General features: G+C 37.9%; 1 protein-coding gene across 1 annotated transcript; it reads right to left on the reverse strand.

Annotated features, from left to right (window-relative positions):
- Positions 1–235: 235 nt before the first annotated feature.
- On the reverse strand, positions 236–19,580 carry Exex (motor neuron and pancreas homeobox extra-extra). The gene is made up of 3 exons (XM_070313060.1): positions 18,209–19,580; positions 4,234–4,397; positions 236–543 (listed from the first exon to the last, which is right to left on the reverse strand). The coding sequence occupies exons 1-3, from the start codon at positions 19,443–19,445 to the stop codon at positions 301–303; spliced, it is 1,644 nt and encodes a 547-aa protein (XP_070169161.1). The 5' UTR covers positions 19,446–19,580; the 3' UTR covers positions 236–300.
- Between the last annotated feature and the right edge of the window lie 2,865 nt (positions 19,581–22,445).

The following is a 22,445-nucleotide window of genomic DNA, read 5'->3' on the forward strand; positions in this document are numbered from 1 at the left end:
CATTTTTTTGAATAAACTAATTTTTTAAAAAGCACAATCAGCTTGCTGATATTAGTATCTTTCTAATCGTTGGAAGGCCAACAATCTATTTACTTTTTAATTTGTGAGAAGTAGTCCTTTTTGCTTTTTTTATTTTTTTTTTATTGGATTAAGCGTGATAATTAACAGAAATAAATATTATAATTTACCTATATTATAAATTATTACACATAAAACAGAGAATTGTAGCGGTAAAAATGCTTGCAGTTTATTTTGAAAAATGTTGGTCTCCCAAAAATTAAACGTGCCTTTGTCGGGTCTTTAAACCACGTAAGGCCGATATAAAGGTTCTTGAAGATCTGTTCCGGTTCTCTGACTTTCCTGAAGAGTTCCTCTGGATTCCTCCGGCGTTTCAGGTGCGTTCACGCTAATGTCACTTCCGGTATCTCGCTCAGCGCTTCTCGCGCTTCCGATCTCCTCGACTTTACCGCTCGTGCGAGCCTCCTGTTGCGCCTTTTTGCTGCGCTTCCATTTCATCCGGCGATTTTGAAACCAGATTTTTACCTGCAACGAAAGTGTACCGTGTAATTATTGATCGCGATGCGGGACGAAATTATGGAAATTATTTATTACGCGTCAATCGAAGCGTTCGCGGCGCAGAGAGAGATTAAAGAAATTGCTTGGCGATAAGCGATTTCGGGGAACTAACAACTATAGCGAGCGCGATATCTCTGATAAAATATTTTGGCACTGAATATCTCGAATTGAATCACTGAATTTAATTTTAGATAATTATGAAATAACCTTTGCGTGAAAAGAAAGATTTTCTAAACGGATTTATGTGTTCGATATAAAATACAGGGTGTATCTGAAATGATCCACTAAACTTTAGGAGCATATTCTAAAGGTCAAAATAAGACTTCTTTTCATATGAACATGGGTTCGTAAATAAATCTTCCGTCGAGCTAGAGGCCCCTAAAGTTTGAGGAAAAAATTAAAAATTGGCTGTATATCGGAAAAAAAAATGGTAGAAGGTTGAAATTTGGTGTAGTCTAGTAAATTATGAAATAAAGTAAGCCACTAAAATGAAAAAATAAAAACGTATATTATGAAAACATTAATTTACCAAGCTCGGAGGGAGGTTCATTTGCGGACCCATGTTCGTAAGAAAAGAAAAAAGTCCTATTTTGACCTCTAGAATACGCTCCTAAAGTTTAGTGTTTAGTGCATCATTTCAGATACACTTTGTATAATAAAATATATTTAATACTATTTAAAACATACACACGTGATGCAAAGGAAATAATAAACTATGAAATTTATTTATTTTGATATTATACTGTAATAATTAATTACATTTTGAAAGATAAAAGTGACTTATATATTATCTTAACGTTTTTAATTTTTCAACACATCAAACTATTCTATTACAAAGTAATCATTTCCTCTTTACTTACACAAGTGATTATCGATCATTTTATATATAAATAACGAAAAATAAACGATAATGTTTGTATTTCCTTGTAGAAAGTCCAAAGTACTTGGACTTTCTACACATTCACTTCTGATATTAAATGATAAAAATTTGTTCGTAGATACGTTCACATAAATTGAAAGATTTCCTAGATTTCGAGTCGATATCAATTTGAAAAGTGCTAATTATCTAACGATTTATCGCGGACATAAGTGTCTCAATCTCGACGCGTTCGATCCACGGCCGATTTAATTTGGCGAATGCATACTCCATAAGCGCGGGTAACGTTACGTGAGCCACCCCGCGAGACGCCGTAAATCAGGTAGACGGATACAGGGACTCGATTTTTCCTCCCCAATCGTAAGAAAACGATGTAAATCTTTCGGACAACATATCATGCGCCCGGGCCAATCCCCTCCAGGCATACCGATCGTATTATATCTTTACCCTCCGCATAGGAGCGCAGCTTTCTCGTACGAATACGAATGGGAGAATCCGTGAACGTTTCGCTGAATTCTCGCGATGCGAAGAATCTTCCGTATGACAAGATTAATTCTAAATTTCTGATCGTTACAGTTTAAAGTATATATATCAGCGATGATGACACACCATAGTCTTTCTAATGATATTTTCCAAAAATGTATTTTTATAAATTAACATTTCGAAAGTATATAATATACAGAATCTATATATTAAAAAAAACGCAGATTTTCACATCAAATGAAAAAAGAAATGAAATAATTATCGAACATTTGTAACATAATGTAATTCGATGTTTGAAGATTAAAAGCGTTTATGATGAAAATATTTATCTCTTTTAAAATTTAGAATTTTATTGAGAAAAACAGCTGGTGTGCCATCGCTTCTCGATCAGCTGGATAATTTGATAGGCGAAACGTTACGGCACAGCGACTTACGTAAATCATTCGCGTCGCGTTAACAAATAATTCGGAGCGCGAGGTAAACAACAAGCATGGGGGTCGAATAAAGAGGGGGGAGTATAGGGGAACGAGAAGAAGGCGCGAGCGAATTGTAGGCGCGAGCGAGTCGGTCGAAAAAAAATGGATCGAAGGTGGGAAAAAAAAGCGACGTGCGAAAATAAATATTTGTTGTCGATAAATCGACGAGCGATGAAGAGAGGGAGAGAGAGAGAGAGAGAGAGAGGAGAAATAGATCGCGCTGTAAATTATCTCACGAATTGAAATTAATCGACACTTTGTACACGGGAAACCGAACGACGAATGAATCATGAAACACCAAGAGAGTTCTATCGCGATATCATCTCGATCGCAATCATACATAATTGCCGAAGATATTTTCCTCGCTAACGATCGTTGTGGCGTAAATTTCGCATGTTATTACGATGATTACGATCGCGATTCCGTGTACGATACTATAATCGCGAATATTATATCAGATCTTAATTAATCCAGCGAGCAGGAAATTGCTGTCGGAGGGAAATGAGTCGCAAGTCAAATATCGAATCACTTTAGTAAGAGTCCAAAGGTAAACGATCATCTGGAGGAAACATTAAAGAATGCCTAATGCATCAAAAAAGTACGCATTTAATCTTTCAAAGAGATAGTGGATTTTATGAATTTCTGCGTTATAAACGATAATGACATTATATTGTACTTCGATATAATATTAACAAAATTGTTTGCCTTGATAATGGCAGAAATTTATATACATATATATATATATATATAGAAAGAGAGAGAGAGAGAGAGAGAGAGAGAGAGAGAGAGAGAGATTGGAAGTATGCAATCTTTTGCTTTTTTCAAATAAACATATTCTTCGTAGGACGTCGCGATGTGTTTCCAAGCTCGAGCTTGGACGGTAAATCGTTGGTAATCGCGTTTCTGCAAGCGCGGAACTCAGACGTGAAATGGGACCGGGGGAGAAGGAAGAGGATGGAGGAGAGGAAGGAGGCCGAGATGGAGGCGAGGCAGAATCGGTAAAATATCGAAACAAATCAGCGACTGAGCCCGCCATAACTCAGACTTTCACGTCTGTTTGCCGAGCGATCCGTCAGGGCTCGTAAGCTTCGGAGTTATGTTTAAGTTGTTGAACTATGCGAGAGAGGATTCGCGTGCACACGGCCGGCCCCGGATGGAGGAAGGGCGGACCGGATTATTCGGAGAGGGATTTTCTCTCTTTCGAAGAGGGTCTTCTTCCTTTTTTCGTCGTCCTGCGCTCCTCGCGTGACCTCGCGAATTTCCATTTTCGCGCTATTTACCAACCGACGTCGTTCAACTCCTCGTCGAGCGACTCTCGACGAGCTAACTTAACTCCAACTCTAACTCGGAAAATAACCGATTGGATTTCTTAACGATTTCTCCGCAAACAATCTTACGTATTTCGATCGGATATATGTTATTATGCAAAAATACTCTTTCGTAGTTTTGAAAAAATAGATAGATAGAGTTACGTATAAAAAGGTATAATTTTCTAATCTCGTTGACACTTGCTGTTATAAGTGTCAAGCGACACCGCAAAGTTATGATCAAAAAAAATTACTTCCAGTTTATTCGAGTATTCTTTATTCGAGCAGTGGGAACGGCATTTTATTACATAGAGCTATTTTATCGTGGAATTATAGATGATTCACGATTCACGTTACCTTACTCGTCTCTCTACTCCATGACTAATAAAAATTGTTAATCGCGTGATGCTTATCGCGCGCGAAAGAGAGAGATGATTCACAGGCTCATGGCTGTTATTGAATTTCGGATATCGAGATAGGTAATGGGCGATTTAACATCATTATCTCGATTTACCTGCGTTTCCGTGAGCATCAGCGACGTCGCGACCTCGAACCTCTTCGGTCTGCTGAGGTATTTATTCTGTCGGAATTGCTTTTCCAATTCGAGAAGCTGCTGGGACGTGAAAGCCGTCCTCGGCCTTCTGGTCTTGCCCAGCAATGCATGTTGCGCCGCGCAACCTATAACGAAAAAAAATGTTCTATTTAAAAGAATTGTAATTATGACAGGATTACGCTACAATTAATTCGAGTAACAATATTTGCGATAATAATCTATAAATTGAAATATTTCATAAATAAGACACGTACTAAATAGATGCTCTTAAATCATGCTCTTAAATCTCATACAGTATCGTAATCGCGGATAATTATACAAATGGTTATAATTTTTTAACGAACGTTATGTTGACCCTTACGTAATAAAAATTCGCGGTGAAAAATTTTTTTAAATTAATTTGTGCGACAAAAGTCACAAATCGAATTGATGATTTTAGTTCGGCAAACAGTTCGGAAATGATTCATTATCGCGAGCCGGACGATCCAATAAAAATCATCGAATGCTAATGCAATTATCGCGAGTGTAAATCCCTATGGATTACCGGGGGATGATTTGGGGTTAGACGATAGGGCGGAAAGCCGCCCCTGCAATTAGCCCCGTGAATGACTCTTGGTCAGGGGAGGATCGCCGACTTATAGCACCATGGGCGTAGGACGCCACAGAGTCTGATGAAATTATCACCGATACAAACATGATAGTATTGCGATCAATCCATACGCGATAGAGAGACGCGGTTGCATCGTACATCGTGTCACACAGATACATGGATGGATGGATGCATGGACTGTTAACAATTTATCTCACCCAAAATTATATTTTAAATATGATATTATTCCTCTTATTAATAAGATGCCATAGTATATTATACAATTACACAATCTATCTTATCACTATAACATTGTATATCTTTTTTAAATTATTACAATTATTTTTTAATGCAAAACGAGTCATTTATAAATAGAGTTTAGAAATTTGCTTATTAGAAAATATAAAATGAGCGGACAAGATTAAATCATTCGAGAAGACAGGAGTTGTTAAAAAATAATACTAGACTTCATATTTACACAAAAGCTTAGAATTTCGTATACGAGAGACATCGTTATTTTTGTCACTGTTGTTTTTGTTGTTGCCGTACATTATGTCCACGATGAGTTTCCACGATTAACAGCGGGGTGGGCCTTGCGTCAATGGCTTAAGCACCCTCGTAACTTAACTAGCAAGTGCGTGACCGGCTGTCAGTGTTTGTACACATGGCGGCGTTTAGTCGAGCGTATTCGGATTACCGGTCGCACGCGTGATTCACTAAGCTGCGTACGAGCAGGTACGCACGCTCTTGCTCTCCCTCGAAGAGGAGAAACCCGCGTATTTTGATATAGGGCCGCATCATTTCACGCCTGATACACGAATAAGCGGCAGTTTCTGATATCTCGATGTCGTATTATCGGGCTCTTACACAATGCGCTCTCGTAAATTTAACACACGCAGCACGCAGTATTACGAAAAGAATAAGCATTGAGTATATACATATAAGAATTATAAAATAGAAAAGGATGTGTATATAGTACAATATATATAAAAATATATCAGAGAAAATTTAAATTGTAATACAATATAATTAAAAATTTCGATTAATTTAACAAAATTCGTATGGTTTATTGTTAGATAATCTTTTATGAAATTTTTTCTACTTCATGTAAATTTAAACTCATTTTATATTCGTGAAATATTATATTGCCATATATCAATATTTTTTTTCTTATGGAGAAAAAGAATTCTAAGCTCACCGAGCGATTTTGACAGCTGTTCACGTAAGCAAGGATCGTGTGCGAGGGACGCGAGAAACTATATTTGATAGTTGTTAGTATTTAGACTGTAGCACATTCATTGGATTATTTATCGTTGAACGAAGTGGAGTTGGGCTCCCTCTCCTTTCTCTCCCCCGCTGGGCACATATGGCCTGACCGATGATTTCCCTCCCCGCTGATTTGTGACAATTATTATTTGCACCATTGCGCTTTTTGCTCGTCCCGTCATGATTTATTTTTATATCCCTTTTTCAATTTCATCGTTCGTGGACACCATCTACGCGATGCCCATTAGATGCTCGTGACACGCTGCATATATCACACGGTATTATGCATTGTCCGAAAAATTTCAACACGCAGCAATGTATCGTTTTATCTCTATTATGTTTTATTCAAGATAATTCAAGATAAAAGTATTTTTCAGTTACTAAACTTTTTGTGATTATATTAACTCTACAATGAATCCTTCAATTTTAATCTATGATTACTTTCAGTCAATATGAGTCAAAAGATTGCGAGAACTAAGTTCGAGGTAAAACATCAACTTTAAATAACATTTTCTTGATAATCAATCTCAAACGATTACAAAATAATGTATTAGTGATAATAATAACATTGAAACATATCTGATATTTTGAAAGTTTCAGATAATTCTTTAAGTATTCTGACGATTCTCGATTTTATACTCGAAACAATAAAAATAAAAATAAAGAGGTTTTTACAAGTTTTTCAAACGACAATTTTTTTAATTTTAATCATAGATTAAAAATTTCTTTCAACATTGTCTTGCGAATATAAAATAAATTATGACTCGAATTAATTCTGATTAAAATGAAAAAGTTATTATCAATCATTGCATATCGAAATCGGTTGAACTTGTCAGTCCGTATCATTGAAACTTTGCATTTTATATTTAATTGCCAATATTTTTTTAAACGTATCAGAATTCTTTGGAAGAGAACCAGAACTTTATGAATTATGTCAAAATTTTGGATATGAATTGTTAACTCTGCAGGGATTGAAAATTTGAATTTAGGACAATAAATAAACGACGCAGTCGACTTTAGACATTTAAGACTCGCATTCATTAGCCTTTAAAAGTTTAAGAAATGACAAATAGCCGCCATAAATTATCGCACCCTTCATCGTCAAATTGGCCGGCTCATCGCGATAATTATTCATTGAGCCATCGTCGTATTAATCGGCGGAGCGCTACAGACGTACCGAAGAAATTTGTTCGCCATGCGCGATCGAGGGGGTTGGCATCTAACATACGGTATGTACCCCTCCATCGTAGGGGCGCTACGTTAACTATAGCGCTAACTAACTGCAAATAGTCCCCCTTCTCCCACTTCAATAAATAAACGCAGTCGCGAAGTCGATAAAAATAATCGAGAAGCAAAATGATACAAACGACAAGTACTTGCACGTTTATGTTATAGCGGTAAAAAAAATTTTGGAAAAAAAAAGTTGAAACAACATATTGTACATTAATGAAGACTGTTTTCTCTCTTTACACAGTATAACGTTTTTCCTTTTCCCTATTATTACTATATATGGTATACTGTTGGGCAGTTGCATTAATTTTATACAATATAAATCCGAAAAGCATGAATCGTTCTATAATGAATTTCCATAATTAATTCCTACGCGATTCTTGATGCGATACATTTGCGCTCAAATTAGCCTAATTTTATTGACACGAGAATGCACCGTGTCCCGCCAAAATTGATCATTTTAGCACGCTGCGCGTCTGATCGAGATCGGGAAATGCGCAAACCGTGACAGATGTCGGTAAACACGTGGAGGGCGACTTTATCGAGTGGACAATCACCATTCGCGCTCTTATATCGAGGGGGTGCCGCGGAGAGGGACGGTAGAAGGGGCTTTTATCATGATAATTTAATTTATTTGGGGTCCCATCGGCCGCTTCATGCCGGGCCACCCTTAAATAGTGCCGATCATCGCGGCGGTAAACACCACCTATTATCTGTACTTAAAGCGGCTACTCTTTCCCGCTCTATCCCCTGTAACTTACCCCCGGAAAAATTACATTCTACCGGTCGCATGAATACTCTTGCGCCACAATGAAGGGCGGCGATGCGGTAGGTACCGCAGCGTATTTTGCTTTGCGTCGTTAACGGATACAGATAATGGAATAAAATGAGTCACGGCATATTCTTGCGATTTTTATATAATTTTAATTACAATAATGAAAAATTAATTCTTGAATTAATTAAAAATATCATTTCTTTTAATATTTCTTTGATTTTATATCACTTGATAGTCTTCTTGTAATAATGCGCAGTAATTGGTGCAAATGCAGCAATTCAAGATACCGTGTATAAGATTTTTAATCTTTGGCATGTGTGGTGATTGTTATGTAATACTTGTAGAATTAATCATCCGAATATATACTTAACTCTTTTTCCCGTCGAGCCGAGATTCGATCTCGTGCGCTACTTTTTTTTTTTTTTTTTTTTTTTTTTAGTCGGCGAATCGCACGGTATCTCGGACTAACGAGTAACTATCCTCGTTAACTCTCGAGCGAAAGGTACGCTTAATTAAAACTGATTACTCGATCCGAGCTCCCGCAGGAACTTCACCTTCGTTTTTACTCCTTTTTGTGCGTCGGTCGTCCAAACGCGTTACTCAAATGGATGCTTCAAATGCTTCATATCACGATGGAAAAATTACGCGACGTATATATATTCTCTCTATGATAAAATATTTTTATTATATATTATATCACATACAAAATTATCATATATATTTTATTTTATAAAAATATTTTCTACTTTGATTATTAATTTAAGTTTTTCTGGCAGCTTCCTTCATTGTTATCGAAGATAAAATAAGGAATTAAAGATAAAGTAAAAGATTTAAAAAAATTAATAACTAGGAAACATTATTTCTTCGTTTCCTTTGTCATCGAACTAGAGGCACTATTTTAATTTAGCAATCTATTTTTTATCGAAAATATAATTGTCGATTCATCTTTTACTCGAAGATGCATTAATCTGCGCTCGTTCCTCTCTCACGTAAAATAGATAGCTGTCGTGGACGCGGTTCTACGTTGGTCTACGTAGTAGCCGAAAATGGCCTCCCTCTAATGGGCAGCAATTACCCAATAGCGAATTGCAAATTGGAATTAGCGTCCTAAATCGGCGTGTATACCTCTAACCATGCCGCTCTACCCTCCGTCCGGCTTGCACCGCGCGCGCTCGTCGTCTCGAGGGGGATAGAGGAGGGGAAGACGGGGATGAATAGGGCGCGGAAGAGAGAGACAGAGAGAGAGAGAGAGAGAGAGAGAGAGAGAGAGAGAGGAGGCGGGGAAGAAGGGAATGGCGAGCAAGCGAAGGGGTTAGTAACGACTTCGTTGGTGGTGCGTTCTCTCAGCTTTTGCTTCCGTGGCTGTGTTATAAACTGTCCGTTTATATGTGTGTATGAAAGAGCACTGTCATATGTGTTTGTCCGTGTTATATACGCGCGAGTGTCGTGTGCGCGTGTGTGCGTCGCCGGCAAGCTCCGCCCGCCGTCCCCGGGGCCCCTTCGCCGTGTTCCGCCCCCCGAATTATCTACCCCTCAGATCCGAGCTAAACGAATCTAGGCGAGTCGCTATCCGCCACCCTCTCGCCGTCCGACGGCCACCCACCCCCGACGTGCCGGGGATGGTCGTAGACTGGGATGGAGCTGGACGAGCGCAAGAGCAAGAGAGAGAGACGGCGATGGATAGATAGAGAGAGAGAGAGAGAGAGAGAGAGAGAGAGAGAGAGAAACAGAGAGAGACAGAGACACGAGACAGAGAGACAGAGAAAGAGGAAAGAGTAGAAAAGTTGGGCAAGTTTTATCAGGCTATTTTCCTTACCCGAAATGGCTGAATTTAATCCCGAACTCGGGCTCGCGAACTCGCCACAAATCACGCCATAAACATCCGCGATGTTACTTCTTATTCTTTCCGCGCGCATTCCTACCGACTCGCCCGATTCGCCATCTTCTCGCATCGTCGCCGGATAGATGCAAGCTCCTCGCAAAAATCTCCGGTAGAGGCTGCTTTAACACTTACAATTAAGTCAATTGTACTATAGTAACGAAGAAAACGAATTAGTAATTTTTAGAAGCGATAATAATTCGACTGTGTGGTATGTGTAATTTAATCGTAGCTCTGGAAAATCTTCCATGAATCTTTAGCATGATAATTAATCTTCGATTGCGAGCCTATGACGTCAAATAGGATATGTTGTATATTATGTTAACCGCGGATAGTCTTTTTTCATCATCAAAAATTTGTTTATTAAGAAAATACTTCTTTTCATTCGGTTAAGGTTGAAAAACACTGATTTGCTACATCGAAAATTAAACCGGTCGCCTGATCAAGCTCGCAAAGAGTCAAAGGTGTTTTGCGGCCGAAAGGAGCTCGACCGTATGCGTCACGTATCGGACAGGTATCCGATGCACGCGTGCACACATACGCGTATGATACACGTACACACACACACACGTAACTACGCGACATAGTATTACCAACAAGGCCCGTATATAGACACGGAATGGCGCGTTTGAGCGAGCGCGCGGGATGTTACACATCGGGTAACCAAGATCTGTTTGCTTGCGGACGGCCAAACTAGCTGGCAGCTAATTCAGAAACGCCATTACCACCTATACGCTTATAGGCGGACCTGATACCGCCACCGGTTTCCAGCATATATACCCATGTTCGTATACATTCTCTATACGTACGTGCGTGCGTGCGGTCGCAAGAGCGAGCGAGCGAGCGAGAGTGCATCGGTTTTCCCCAATTCTCTCCTCCGCCTCCGACTATCCGCGCTCGTCGTCCATGCTCCCTGCCATTCTCTCGCCGAGCTTTAATTCCGATCCGAAAACAACATCGACATCAGGTCGTCGTTGCGAGGATGCGAGGTCGAACGAGAAGCCACTCGCTAACGACGCTGATTCGCTCGACGCCGACTACGTCGCCTCCGTTGAAACTGCTACCATTACCAATAAATCCGACGTTACATGTGCGAAAAAATAATTATCGTCATCAATTTCTGTTGTGCAAATCTGTTTGGCTACTTTCCATCAGACACATAAATCATTTCTTCCTATTACATTTATGTAATTATTGTATTACAAATAATGCGATAGTTATTTGTATGTTGCTTGAATATATATGTTTATTAGAAAAATAATTTTTATTAACTTTTATTGGTCATACGGATGATTATATTGATCACTGAATATTTTTTATTCGCGGGTCGAGATATGATTTACATATAAATATAAAAAATAATAGTACTGTATAAAATAATTAATAGACTCTCTCTTTGTCTCTCTCTCCCCCCTCCCCCCCCCCCCCTCTTTCTCTCTCTCTCTCTCTCTCTCTCTCTCTCTCTCTCTCTCTCTCTCTTTCGTATTAGTTACTTATAACATATATCTATATAAATAATACTTCTAATATACGTATATAAGTAATTAAATGTGAGATATATACAAATTTTTAAATAATTATTGCTCAGTAATTACATTTTATTTTATATTTTGGGCTACTTTCCAAAAAGTCATAATTACATGTAAAATATGATTTTTTTATTTGACTATTTTTATTGCAAAATATTATTTTTTTAAATAATTAGATAATGATAAATTAATCTACTGTCCCGGATTTTGTATATTTTACACACCCTTTCTTTTCCTTATCTATTATAAAAATTTTTTATCGCGTAATTTTAAATGAATACCCGATTAAATCTACCCTGGAAGTAGATAACGCGGCGATATCTCGTGCAATTAGTCGCGCAAACCTAGCTATCTCGAACACCATAAGCGCTGCGGTCGAATTAATAGGAATGCTAATAAATCCCGAACAAATAGGATTAATCCCCCGCAATCGGCGCGCCATATGTTAGAGTATAAAGTACAAAGGGTGACAGTAACGGTACGGTAAGAGCCGATAGAACTTCCTTCCATTGTTTCGCGCGATTTAATTAGTCCTCTTTAATATTATTTTTTATTATTTTTCTTTTCGCTAAATGAATTATTATACGTCTCGAATCACTATTACACATATTTTTAGTATATTATTTCTATATATATTTATTACTTTATTATTGTATATGCGATATATTTTAATTAATTATTATATTATATTATCGTTGTATGTATGTATCTATATGTATAATATTATACATGCATAATATTGTAATGGGCAAAGTGTGGAAAGCGGGTGGTTTTCTCTCGCGGATCTCCGTCAGAAACGCAAAATTGACCGTTCAAACAGGCTATAAGTCCGCGGAGTTGCCATGGGAACGGTATGGTGACAGAGCCGGTGGCAGTGGCGTGCCGGGACGTGGGAGGCTACGAAGGGGATGAATAGACGGATGAATGACGCACAATTAACTAATTAAATCATCCGCCAACCCCTCGCGCGCGCGCGCTCTCTCTGTCTCCCGAGTATCATCCCACTTTTGTTGGTAGAGTTTCCGCCGCCATCTCCTCGTCATTGTTTCTCCCCGTTCGTACGGACGGCGGGACCGGGTCGGAAAAAAAAGAGAAAAGAAAAAGAAGGAAAAAAAAACGAGATTCCGGCCGTATCGTCACGCCGCTACCCTCACGGTTCGTCAAGTCGATTTAAGCCAAATTGCCGATCGAAATGCCAGTGAAGAAACGAATCCTTCTTAATTGCGGTTCCTCGAGGGGAATCTTTCAGTTTTCTTTGACCGATACGAAAATACGACGGCGTACATTCTTGTTTCACGAATATCGAATTAATAATACTGATATACTTTACCTATAGATTTGGACATATATTGGGCTGATTGAAAACGAAACGGTTGGATCAATATGTGACCAAGTTTTTTTTTTTTAAGAGAACATGAGCTGTGTAGATGAAATATAACAATTAAAATTCTTTTTACTTTAAGAAAAATATTACCACTACAATTATTTAACGCCATATCGCATTAAGATTAAATTTCAATTCATTACGATTCATATACTTGATCTATATTTCGTATCTTTGTATAAAGGAAATGGTATGTTTAATAGTTTATCCCGTATCGAAACAAGTATGTATTAAAATTAATGGATGCAAAAGATTAATTTTTTTTTATTCTACTACTATTTATATATTTTATATTATTAATTTAATCATCGTGAAAGTAAAACAGTTTTATCAATTTTTGGCGAGTAATTTTTTGCAAATACATAAAATTTATCGCGATAAATACAGAAGCGCGTACATAATTAGCATAAAAGAGTTTGTCAAAGTATACTGTGTTCATTTTTATAAAATATTTAATTTTACTGTGCGACCTATCATTGCGGCGTCAAAAAGAAATGGCAATACTGTTTTTTTTTTCGGCACCCTTCGATGGCAAATACCGCCTTTAATTTCGTTTGCACCCTCTACTCTAAGAGCTCCCCATTAACTTGAAAAAATATCTTTGCAGACCATCGGCCATTAGAAAGGAATTCGTAACTCGATTTACATTTCCGCGAAAGAGATTTAAGCGAGAGAGAGAGAGAGAGAGAGAGAGAGAGAGAGAGAGAGAGAGAGATATGTTCATATTTATTTAACATTTATATTTTAATTTCTATAACTTATATCAATGAAAATTGTAATGTAACATAGATAACATTAACGAAATAAGAAGCGCCGAGACGTATAAAATGAAACGTCAACGCGAAAATTTTACATTTTCATAATCGGCAAATCAAACATTCGCCATCATTAAATTATTGTCGTAAAATATGTAAAGTACAATGCTGAAAATAAAAATCACCGCGCTACCAGTTTTATCGAACGCGAGATTTATCACGCTCTCCGCTATTATTTATATATTTACCGTTGATATCGATACCTGCAATTAATATTATTAAAACGCTTAAGGATTTTCTCAACGCGCGCTCATATCATGTAAAAAGGCTATAAATTTACGATGAATAATTTATTCCTTCCCGGGACAGTAATTATTACAATTGCATTTCAACTCGCGCGAACAATAAATCATCGTCGGTGTGTCCATGTGACTGTCACCATCGGAAAATCGATGATCGTTTCACACGTTAATCCAGAAGCCAACTATCGATTGATGTCGATTGTCGCTGATTGACATATATATGCGACGATTAAAAAAATTTAGAACTAAATCGAAGAGAAAAGTTATCTTTAATTTTATTCTATTCTATTATTTTATTAAAAATTTTATAAGAAAAATAATACAACTGTATTTTTTTAATTTTTGGATATCATAAAAGAATAATCAAGCTATGTTCTTTATATTTTTCTTCTTCCTTCCTCTCTCTCTTCTTCTTTTCAACCAAATGTTTTTTGAATTAACAGTGAATTATTTTTCTATAATATCCAATTTTAAAGTTACTCGAGATAATTTTTCAATATATAATATTCAGTTCTCTAGTAAGATTCTTATTAAGAAGCGATATTCAATTTTAAAATTAAACGATTTGTTTTTAAGATATACTGCTCGTGTACATATGTACACATTCCCGAGGTATAATTTTAGTAATATAATTATTATATAGTAACGAGACTCGAAGTTTCGCCGTCTCAATGGCCATTTTCATTCGACAGCGGCAATCGATGGTCGTAGAATCGCGCTAATTAGAGCGGCCGTGAAGCGGGCCATCCGTTCGTAACGCGATATGGATAACTAACTATCCGGTGATCGGGCGCTGACGTGGGGTTTGGGACGCGATGGGGCAGCGGTATCGCTCGGGCACGGGGTACATCGTGCAATACGCGGGCCCCGACACGTGCACACATCCCGTTTATAGCGCGCTAGTTAAATTTCGATACACCGTTACCCGCGGCTCGGGATAGATGAAACATGATGTTGTCGTTGCGTCGCCGCGCGCGGGCATAACGCGCGACAAATATTCCGCAAATAAAACCTGGCATTCCTCCCCCTTCCCCTTGCCTCTCGATTACCGTCCTCGCTCCCTGGTCCTCTGCCTCCTCCTGCTTCCTCTTTCATTATTTACAAAACGTCGCGCGGGGGTGGTACCGTCAGCAATTTTTAACAAGTCGAACCGTGTATCCCACCGACGATGGCCTCCATGCGTGGCGGGAAGGGCGGGGGGAGGGGGGGGGCGAAAGGGTTAGGGGGAGGAGGGGAGATCGATGTATTCGAAGCGCGTTTTATTTCGTGCCACGCGCATGTGCGCTCTGTCTCTCTCTTTTTTTTTCGTTTTTCTTTTTTTGCGCTTGTTTTACGCCACCGCTCGATTTTTTTTTTTTTTCGTCTTTTTTTGGTCGACGCTGGATTGCTCGGCAACTACCAATCAGGATCATCTGACAGGAAATACCCCGCGCACCCGCCACTTGTGTCCGCGGCATCCCCGCCGCCCTTCCGCCTCTCATTTTTGCTTCCCTTCGTCTCTCCCCCGTGCCCCGCCGTTCTGCCGTCGCCGCCGCCATCGCCATACGTTCTCTGACCAATTTGTTCGATAAAAGCCCTCGACTGATTGGCCTGACAACGCGGCCACGGCTCTTTTTTCCGAGCGTGAAATTTACCGTGGTAACCAAGTCCCTTGTTGCGCTTCCTCCCCCCTTTCCCTCATATCTGAACCCTTTGCTTTTCAAGTTCGTCCGCCATAGCTAGTCTCCTTTTCTTTCCTCTCGCCTTTTCCTTCTTTGTATTTTTCAGACAGTTCTGTGATTCGTGGCACAAGGTTTGCGAATTAGTTGGCAGCGATGCAGTTCTTCTTCGTGAGTGAGAATTCTAAGGGGTGAAGAGATGCATTTTTAGATCTCCTCTTAGTTATTCAGAAAGAATCGCAAAAGATTAATTAAAGAATTGTGTAATTATTTTATTAAATAAAATGAAATTTGAAAGAAAATATAAAGAAAAGTGAGATTTTTTATTTAAAGTAGTGAGAATATTTGTCGTGTTGTATAAGTGTGTTTTTGATTTGTGTGTTTAAACGCTAGATTTTTTTTTTTTTTTTTTAATCAACGAAAAAAGGAAAATAAAAATTTTGAATCTTATTCACGCGAGATTAAATATAGATAAATGCCTAATTTTAAACAATTGTGTATGTGATATCTCATTTTATGATATTCTTCTAATATTGTATTTTGCATTATACATATGTATATATATATATATATATATATATATATATATATATATATATTACTATGTTTTTTCAAAAGTCACGAGCGAATATCGCTCGTGACTTTTTGTTATCGAGATCGTAAAATTTGAGTAGTCGGCCAATATGGTCTAGTGGAGCGGTACATTAGACACGTAAACATGTACTATCTGCTCATCGTAACGGCAATCTGTCTTTCGACGTTGCCTCTCACTTTCGAGTTAATAGCTAGTAATAGCCGTCGAGAGCTAACATAACACGACCTCCCACGCATGAGTTACAGTCGATCGACTCGATATCATCCGACGCGATCCACTCACCCACGCAAGGGATTTCGATTTTGCGCAATACATTTCTCTCTTTGATAAATTCGAGTATATCTTTTTTTACAAAGATTTGATTGCAAAGTCATTAATCAATGTCATTGGATATTTTGTCATTAATGGAATCGCGAATTAAATTTTGCAAATTAAATTGTCGAATAAATCCTACTGGATATTTTCGGAAAAAAATAAAACCCCGTTATCTGTTTACATTCGCGAGACTTAATTCGCAGCCATTGTTTAATTACCCGATGAATTAAGAAACTCGATAATTAAGAGTCGCTTTAAATTCTTATTAAGAGATTCGTGACTTCAAAATCGATTATAAATATATATCTTAGATGGATTTTCTCTCGCCTCTATTCTCGCACTATCTCGCACACTGTCCGTTACCGATTCGCGATCAGCGATAAAATCGCAATCAGCATATTTTTTTTCTGGGATTGGCATCGCGTCACTGTCGACTTAGGAATGAACGATTTATGAGTATTATTATCGACTGTAACGATCTTTATCGGTTGCGTTCTCAATTTCCTCGCAAATTATTATCAAATCATATTAATTTATCAGGCATTCAAAAAGGATTAACGGTTTTAACGTGAAGGTCGAGTCGCGCTTCAAAGATATCCTCTCTGACTATGTTAATACTTGCAATCCTTGCAATCTCTATTCTCGATTATGATAAAAATCACACAGCCCGTATATCGAGTTTGGAAATTTCCAATTTTTTAAAATTAAATTTAATTAATATCTAACATACAATATATCACACAAACATATGTTACATCTCAAATAAAAATGATAAAACTTGCTATATAATTAATTAAATTTCTTTTTTTCTGTCTTTTTGTATATTGTAAAAGAGAATTTATATAGAAATATTAGAGGTATACATAAAATTAAATTTTTTTATTTTATTATGCTCTTTCATATAGAAAAATTTAAAATTGGTGTTATTGATGGCTTTATTCTTGTAATTAATCATTATAAAAAATTTATGATGTGTTATTATTGATTTATATGTTGCTACTTTTCGACTTTATATATACTATTTCAATTCAAAGGCTCATATAAATGATATCTTATCATAAAATAGCAGAATTAAACTTGTTTTATTTTTTATAGTGATGATAATTATCGCAATCTTTACCACAGATATCACGCGATTAATTGCTTGTATCGTTCTTTGGCGCAGCGATCGTAATGATATTATTCAATTAATTAGACGCATTAGCGTTTGGTTGATAAGACCAGTTCGATCGGAATGATTTATGTTTAGGAATGATGCAATCCATATTCTAGCTTGTCGTGTTTAGTTAGATTTATGATCCATATTTAACAATTTTAAACATGAGATTATAAAGTTAATTACAAAGATAATTATCATAATCACTAAATAATCCTAATAATAATTTAATTTTTTTAATTAATAATTTTATCAACATTATCTTTAAGCTTTTATTAAGTAAATCTTTCTTTTTAAATAAGATAAGATTTTTAAAACCAATATTCACAAAATTTCAAACGTAATAACAAATTTTTTTTAGTTTCGCGAAATGCATCTCTTTTCTATACCATAGATATCAAGAGCTACAAATGGTTATAGGTCAATATCGATGCATAACCAAAATTAAGATATCCCAAACACCCGTCATTAATTAATCGGATTAATCGTGTCAATCCACTCACCGGCTAAATCCGCGGGCAATCTGGGATATAACATGCCGGTCCGGGCAAACCACTCGAGCTGGAGTGGATGAATGTGATGCTGCTGAGGATGAGGCCCTCCGGATTGGGGATGGCTGACTGGCTGACCCTCCTTGTGTATCGAGTGAAAAGCACTGCCGCTGGCCGGATGATAGTACAGTCCTCCTGGATGGATAAGCGGTCCCGCGGGATGCAGTAGAAGACCCTGATTCTGCCTGACCATCGCCGCGCTCACGCCGTAAGGCCCAGACGCGAGACTCTGATGGCCTAGGATGCCGTTACTGGACGGATCTTCCGAACCGGGAGATATAGGAGGACTGGAAGCGGCACTGTGACTCGCGTTACTTCCGGGACTGGCGCTTCCGGTCCGCGTCGGATCCACGTCAACAGACGTGTCATCCTCGACGTTCTCCAGCCGGTCATCCCGATAGTTGCTGGTCCCCGTTTCGGGCCTGAACTGGCCTCTTTGGACAGATATCGGGCCGGATTCGCCGGTATGGAGACCGAGAACGGTCTCGCGACTGGCGGAATGTCTCTCTCGAGCCTCCAGACTTGGCGATTCGGACTCATGATGCTGAATGAAAGGATTCAAGGGATTTCCCAAGGTTGTTCTTTGATCTCCAGGGCATCTTATGGCGCCGGGGGATTCCCGTTCTTGAATGCCGCTAAGATTTATACTATCGGATTGGACCCCGTGACTTCTGGAGAACGCTTTCTGTCGATCGGCCGATGATTGCTCTATTTCATTCTGCTTCGTGGCGCGACCGAGAAGCGCATCGATACAGAAGGACGTTTTGCCAATGGAGCTGCTATGCTGATTTGGGGAGCTGAGAATGTAGTTTTGCGGCGAGGACGTTCTTCCAGGGGAGGTTTCCGATTCGTGGCAACGATTTGTCGCTATCTCGTCGCTGAAACATTTTCTAGAAGGATTCTCCGAGTCCTGAAAGAAACCAGGACTCACGTGGTTCTTGGAGAAACGTTTGTTTCCAGCATCATCGTGATACCTGATTACTTTATCTTCCGTCACGTCCGGTGATCTAGCACCCACGAAACGCACTTCCTCGAGCGATCTCACTCGACTGTTCAGCGGCGATCTGGCGTCCTCCGATCTAGGCGAAGATCCGGAATCTTGCAGTCTCTGTTGTAGATTGTAAAGATGTCGTGGATGCTGATGCAAATCTTCTGAGACCATCTGCGCGTTGTAATGCATAGCTGCCATATCCTGCGATCACTGTAGATCTCTAACACATACTTCCTGGTGAGATTATGTCTTTTCAATATCAACACTAATTGGAACTAGATGCTTTGGTGTCCACTTGCAATCGATATAATGACGTTTTCTACCGACACTGATTCGAACGACTCATAGATCAAACTACTTGAAAGATCAGTGACGATTGAACAATGAAGACATATCCAGAATGATTCTTAAAATAAACACTGATGCAAACTAGCTCTAGTTAAGATAAAGTCTTCATTCGATCATTTCTTAAACTAATTGATTATTGATAATATTTACTGTAGATGATGTATCTGTGTGTATTTCAATGACGCTTCGCACAGTTTGTCACAAATTGTCACGTGAATGTCATCGGAGCAATCGGTAACCGATTCATAGATCGGTCATCCGCACTTGATGATCGATAACCGCCTCTCGATCGATCCCACGATTATATCACGATCTCTACACGAGGTCGACGACACGAGCAGACGGCTCGGTGTCGCGTCGCAAAGTGACGTTGCGGATGACCGCGTGTCCACCGAAAAAGCTTCCCCACTAAACGGAATCGTTGCAGCTGGCTCTGACTACGCCCATCGTGAATCGGGCGTGTCCGAGAGCTACACCCACCAGATCCTTCGGCAGGAATGAGACAGAGCGAGGCATTTCCTTCGGATGCGAGAGGGATGATGATGCTATCCTAGACGGCGAATTTCCCCCTCGACCAATCAGATGTCGTTTGAGGCACCGACATGTGACAGAGATGCACAGATGCTCGCCACGTGACCGTGGAAGTCGGAAGAAGAGGCAAATAGGCGTGAAGATGTGGTGAGGATGCGAGCGGATGGACGATTCCGCGGCGTCTTCTTGGGGATTCTTGGTGCGTCGCGCGATAGTCGCTCACCGGAGACTGTATTGTAATCGATATTATCGCATCATTAATTTAACTGTGACTCAAGTCTAATGATTGCCCACTGAGTCTGACTCGTGAAATTGTTCAGCTGGAAGATGGTGGTGAAATTGGTCAAATTGTCAACGAGAGACATTTCGTTTTCTCTCAGAGATCGTATAATCTTCTTGTGTCACGTAATCTACAATACGATAACTCGTAATGCGGTACTTTATTTATAATTCGTTGTTATTGAATTTGTTTGTTTTATGACTTCTATAATATTAAGAAAACCAAAAGAAGTAGAAACTGAGATCTCCGATTATGGGGGATGAAATTATTCGTAAATCTCATTGGAGATTGATATATTTCTTTTGTGCCGTTCACATACACATACAATCAAACTTGCTTTTCGATTCTCATAGTATATTTCAGAAAATTAATCTTCCAAATTATTAAAATAAAATTCGATGATTGTTAATAATTCCTTTATCTCATTTTCGTGTCTTTTACAAATTTTCCAATTTTATGATTTAATATATCTCTAATTATACGATAGATGTCTTTCTGTCACATTTATCTTTCAATCCTTAATTATTAACTAACCTCATGTGTATAAAATAAAAAGTAAATGTTTAAAATATTTGTAATATTCAGATATGTAATATAGATTTACAATATATCACACACAAAAATTTCTTATCATCACATCTATATACATATATAATAATAAGAAATTTTTGATATATTGTAAACGCATATCTGAGTATTACTTATATATATATATATATATATATATATATATATATATATATATATATATATATTATATTTATATATACAAATCATTAGAATTACTTATAATATCCAATCGATTATCTAAATATATATAGTTACACAACTTATTGGGATTATTTATAGTATGCAATCGATTATCTAAAAAATGTGTAATCGACGAATCAGAGATATATATATATATATATATATATTAGTAAATGTCTGTTACACAGATAGCATCGCGCAATACAATGAAGTATTATGTCAATAATGCGTGTCGCGTTATCAGGCACCTAATAGTCGCCTAATAGGTATCACACCCCATTTGTAATCGTTCCGCTTATCGGTTATTTCTCGTATCGACTAAACGTATACCATATTTGGCTTTCAGAAGGGTGATATAAGATATATCTGATGTTAAGATATACCTCTTTCACATTCAAAATATTCCACGGTTAGTAATGTGGTCGCTCTACTCCAACAATCAAAACAAAAAATTAATTTATTTTAAGATAAAATATAATAAATTAAAATTATATAGTAGTAAAATTTAATATATAAAATATTTATTATTTTCTGAAATTGCATATTAAATATTTTATCTTATAAAATATATCTGTTTCGTGAGTTTGACCCGCATTACAATGATATAAACATGAATCTTTTAAACCATTGTACATTAAATATTCTTTCATTATTCTAATGGAAATAAAAATCATACAACGGAACGCGTCTTTCTCATACTTCTATTTTATATCTCTATATTTTTTCTTCCATGAATATTATTATTGTTATTTTTAGACATCCAAATTTCTAATATAGGATTATTATATTAATACAGAATTACAAAAATTGTTTGATGGCGCGAAAATTAATAATAATGCGATATAAATATGCATCGAAGGCATCCATATCGTATCGCAGACACTCACTCGAGGCGTCTAACAGTCGAAAAATGATGGATCACCCGCTTCGTGGTTCTACCACGAACGACCACGGTGCCTGCAAGGTAAATGGTCCGCTCTTCTCGTTTGCCCGTATGTAGCCAAATAAGAGACGAAAGAATGTTTGCTTAAGGGTCGAGGCACGTCCAGCACACTCACGGGATACTCGTTTTCACTCGTCTCTCGATACGTTTCTACGTACTCCCGTAGTAATGCTATCGCGCGCACCACAATGTCGTGGATACGCGAGCTACTTCCTTGGCGAGGCATATTTTAAAATTTTATTATTACAGCAATTTGACCCATTTTTTTTTTTTAAATTCAACAAAATAAAGGCTAAATTTTCTCCAAGAAAATGAATCATATTCTCCTGCGCGGAATTCCTTCGTT

Source organism: Polyergus mexicanus, unplaced genomic scaffold, assembly GCF_030449975.1.
Source record: "Polyergus mexicanus isolate NDT 795.1 unplaced genomic scaffold, iyPolMexi1.0 SCAF_23, whole genome shotgun sequence".
Taxonomy (NCBI): domain Eukaryota; kingdom Metazoa; phylum Arthropoda; class Insecta; order Hymenoptera; family Formicidae; genus Polyergus; species Polyergus mexicanus.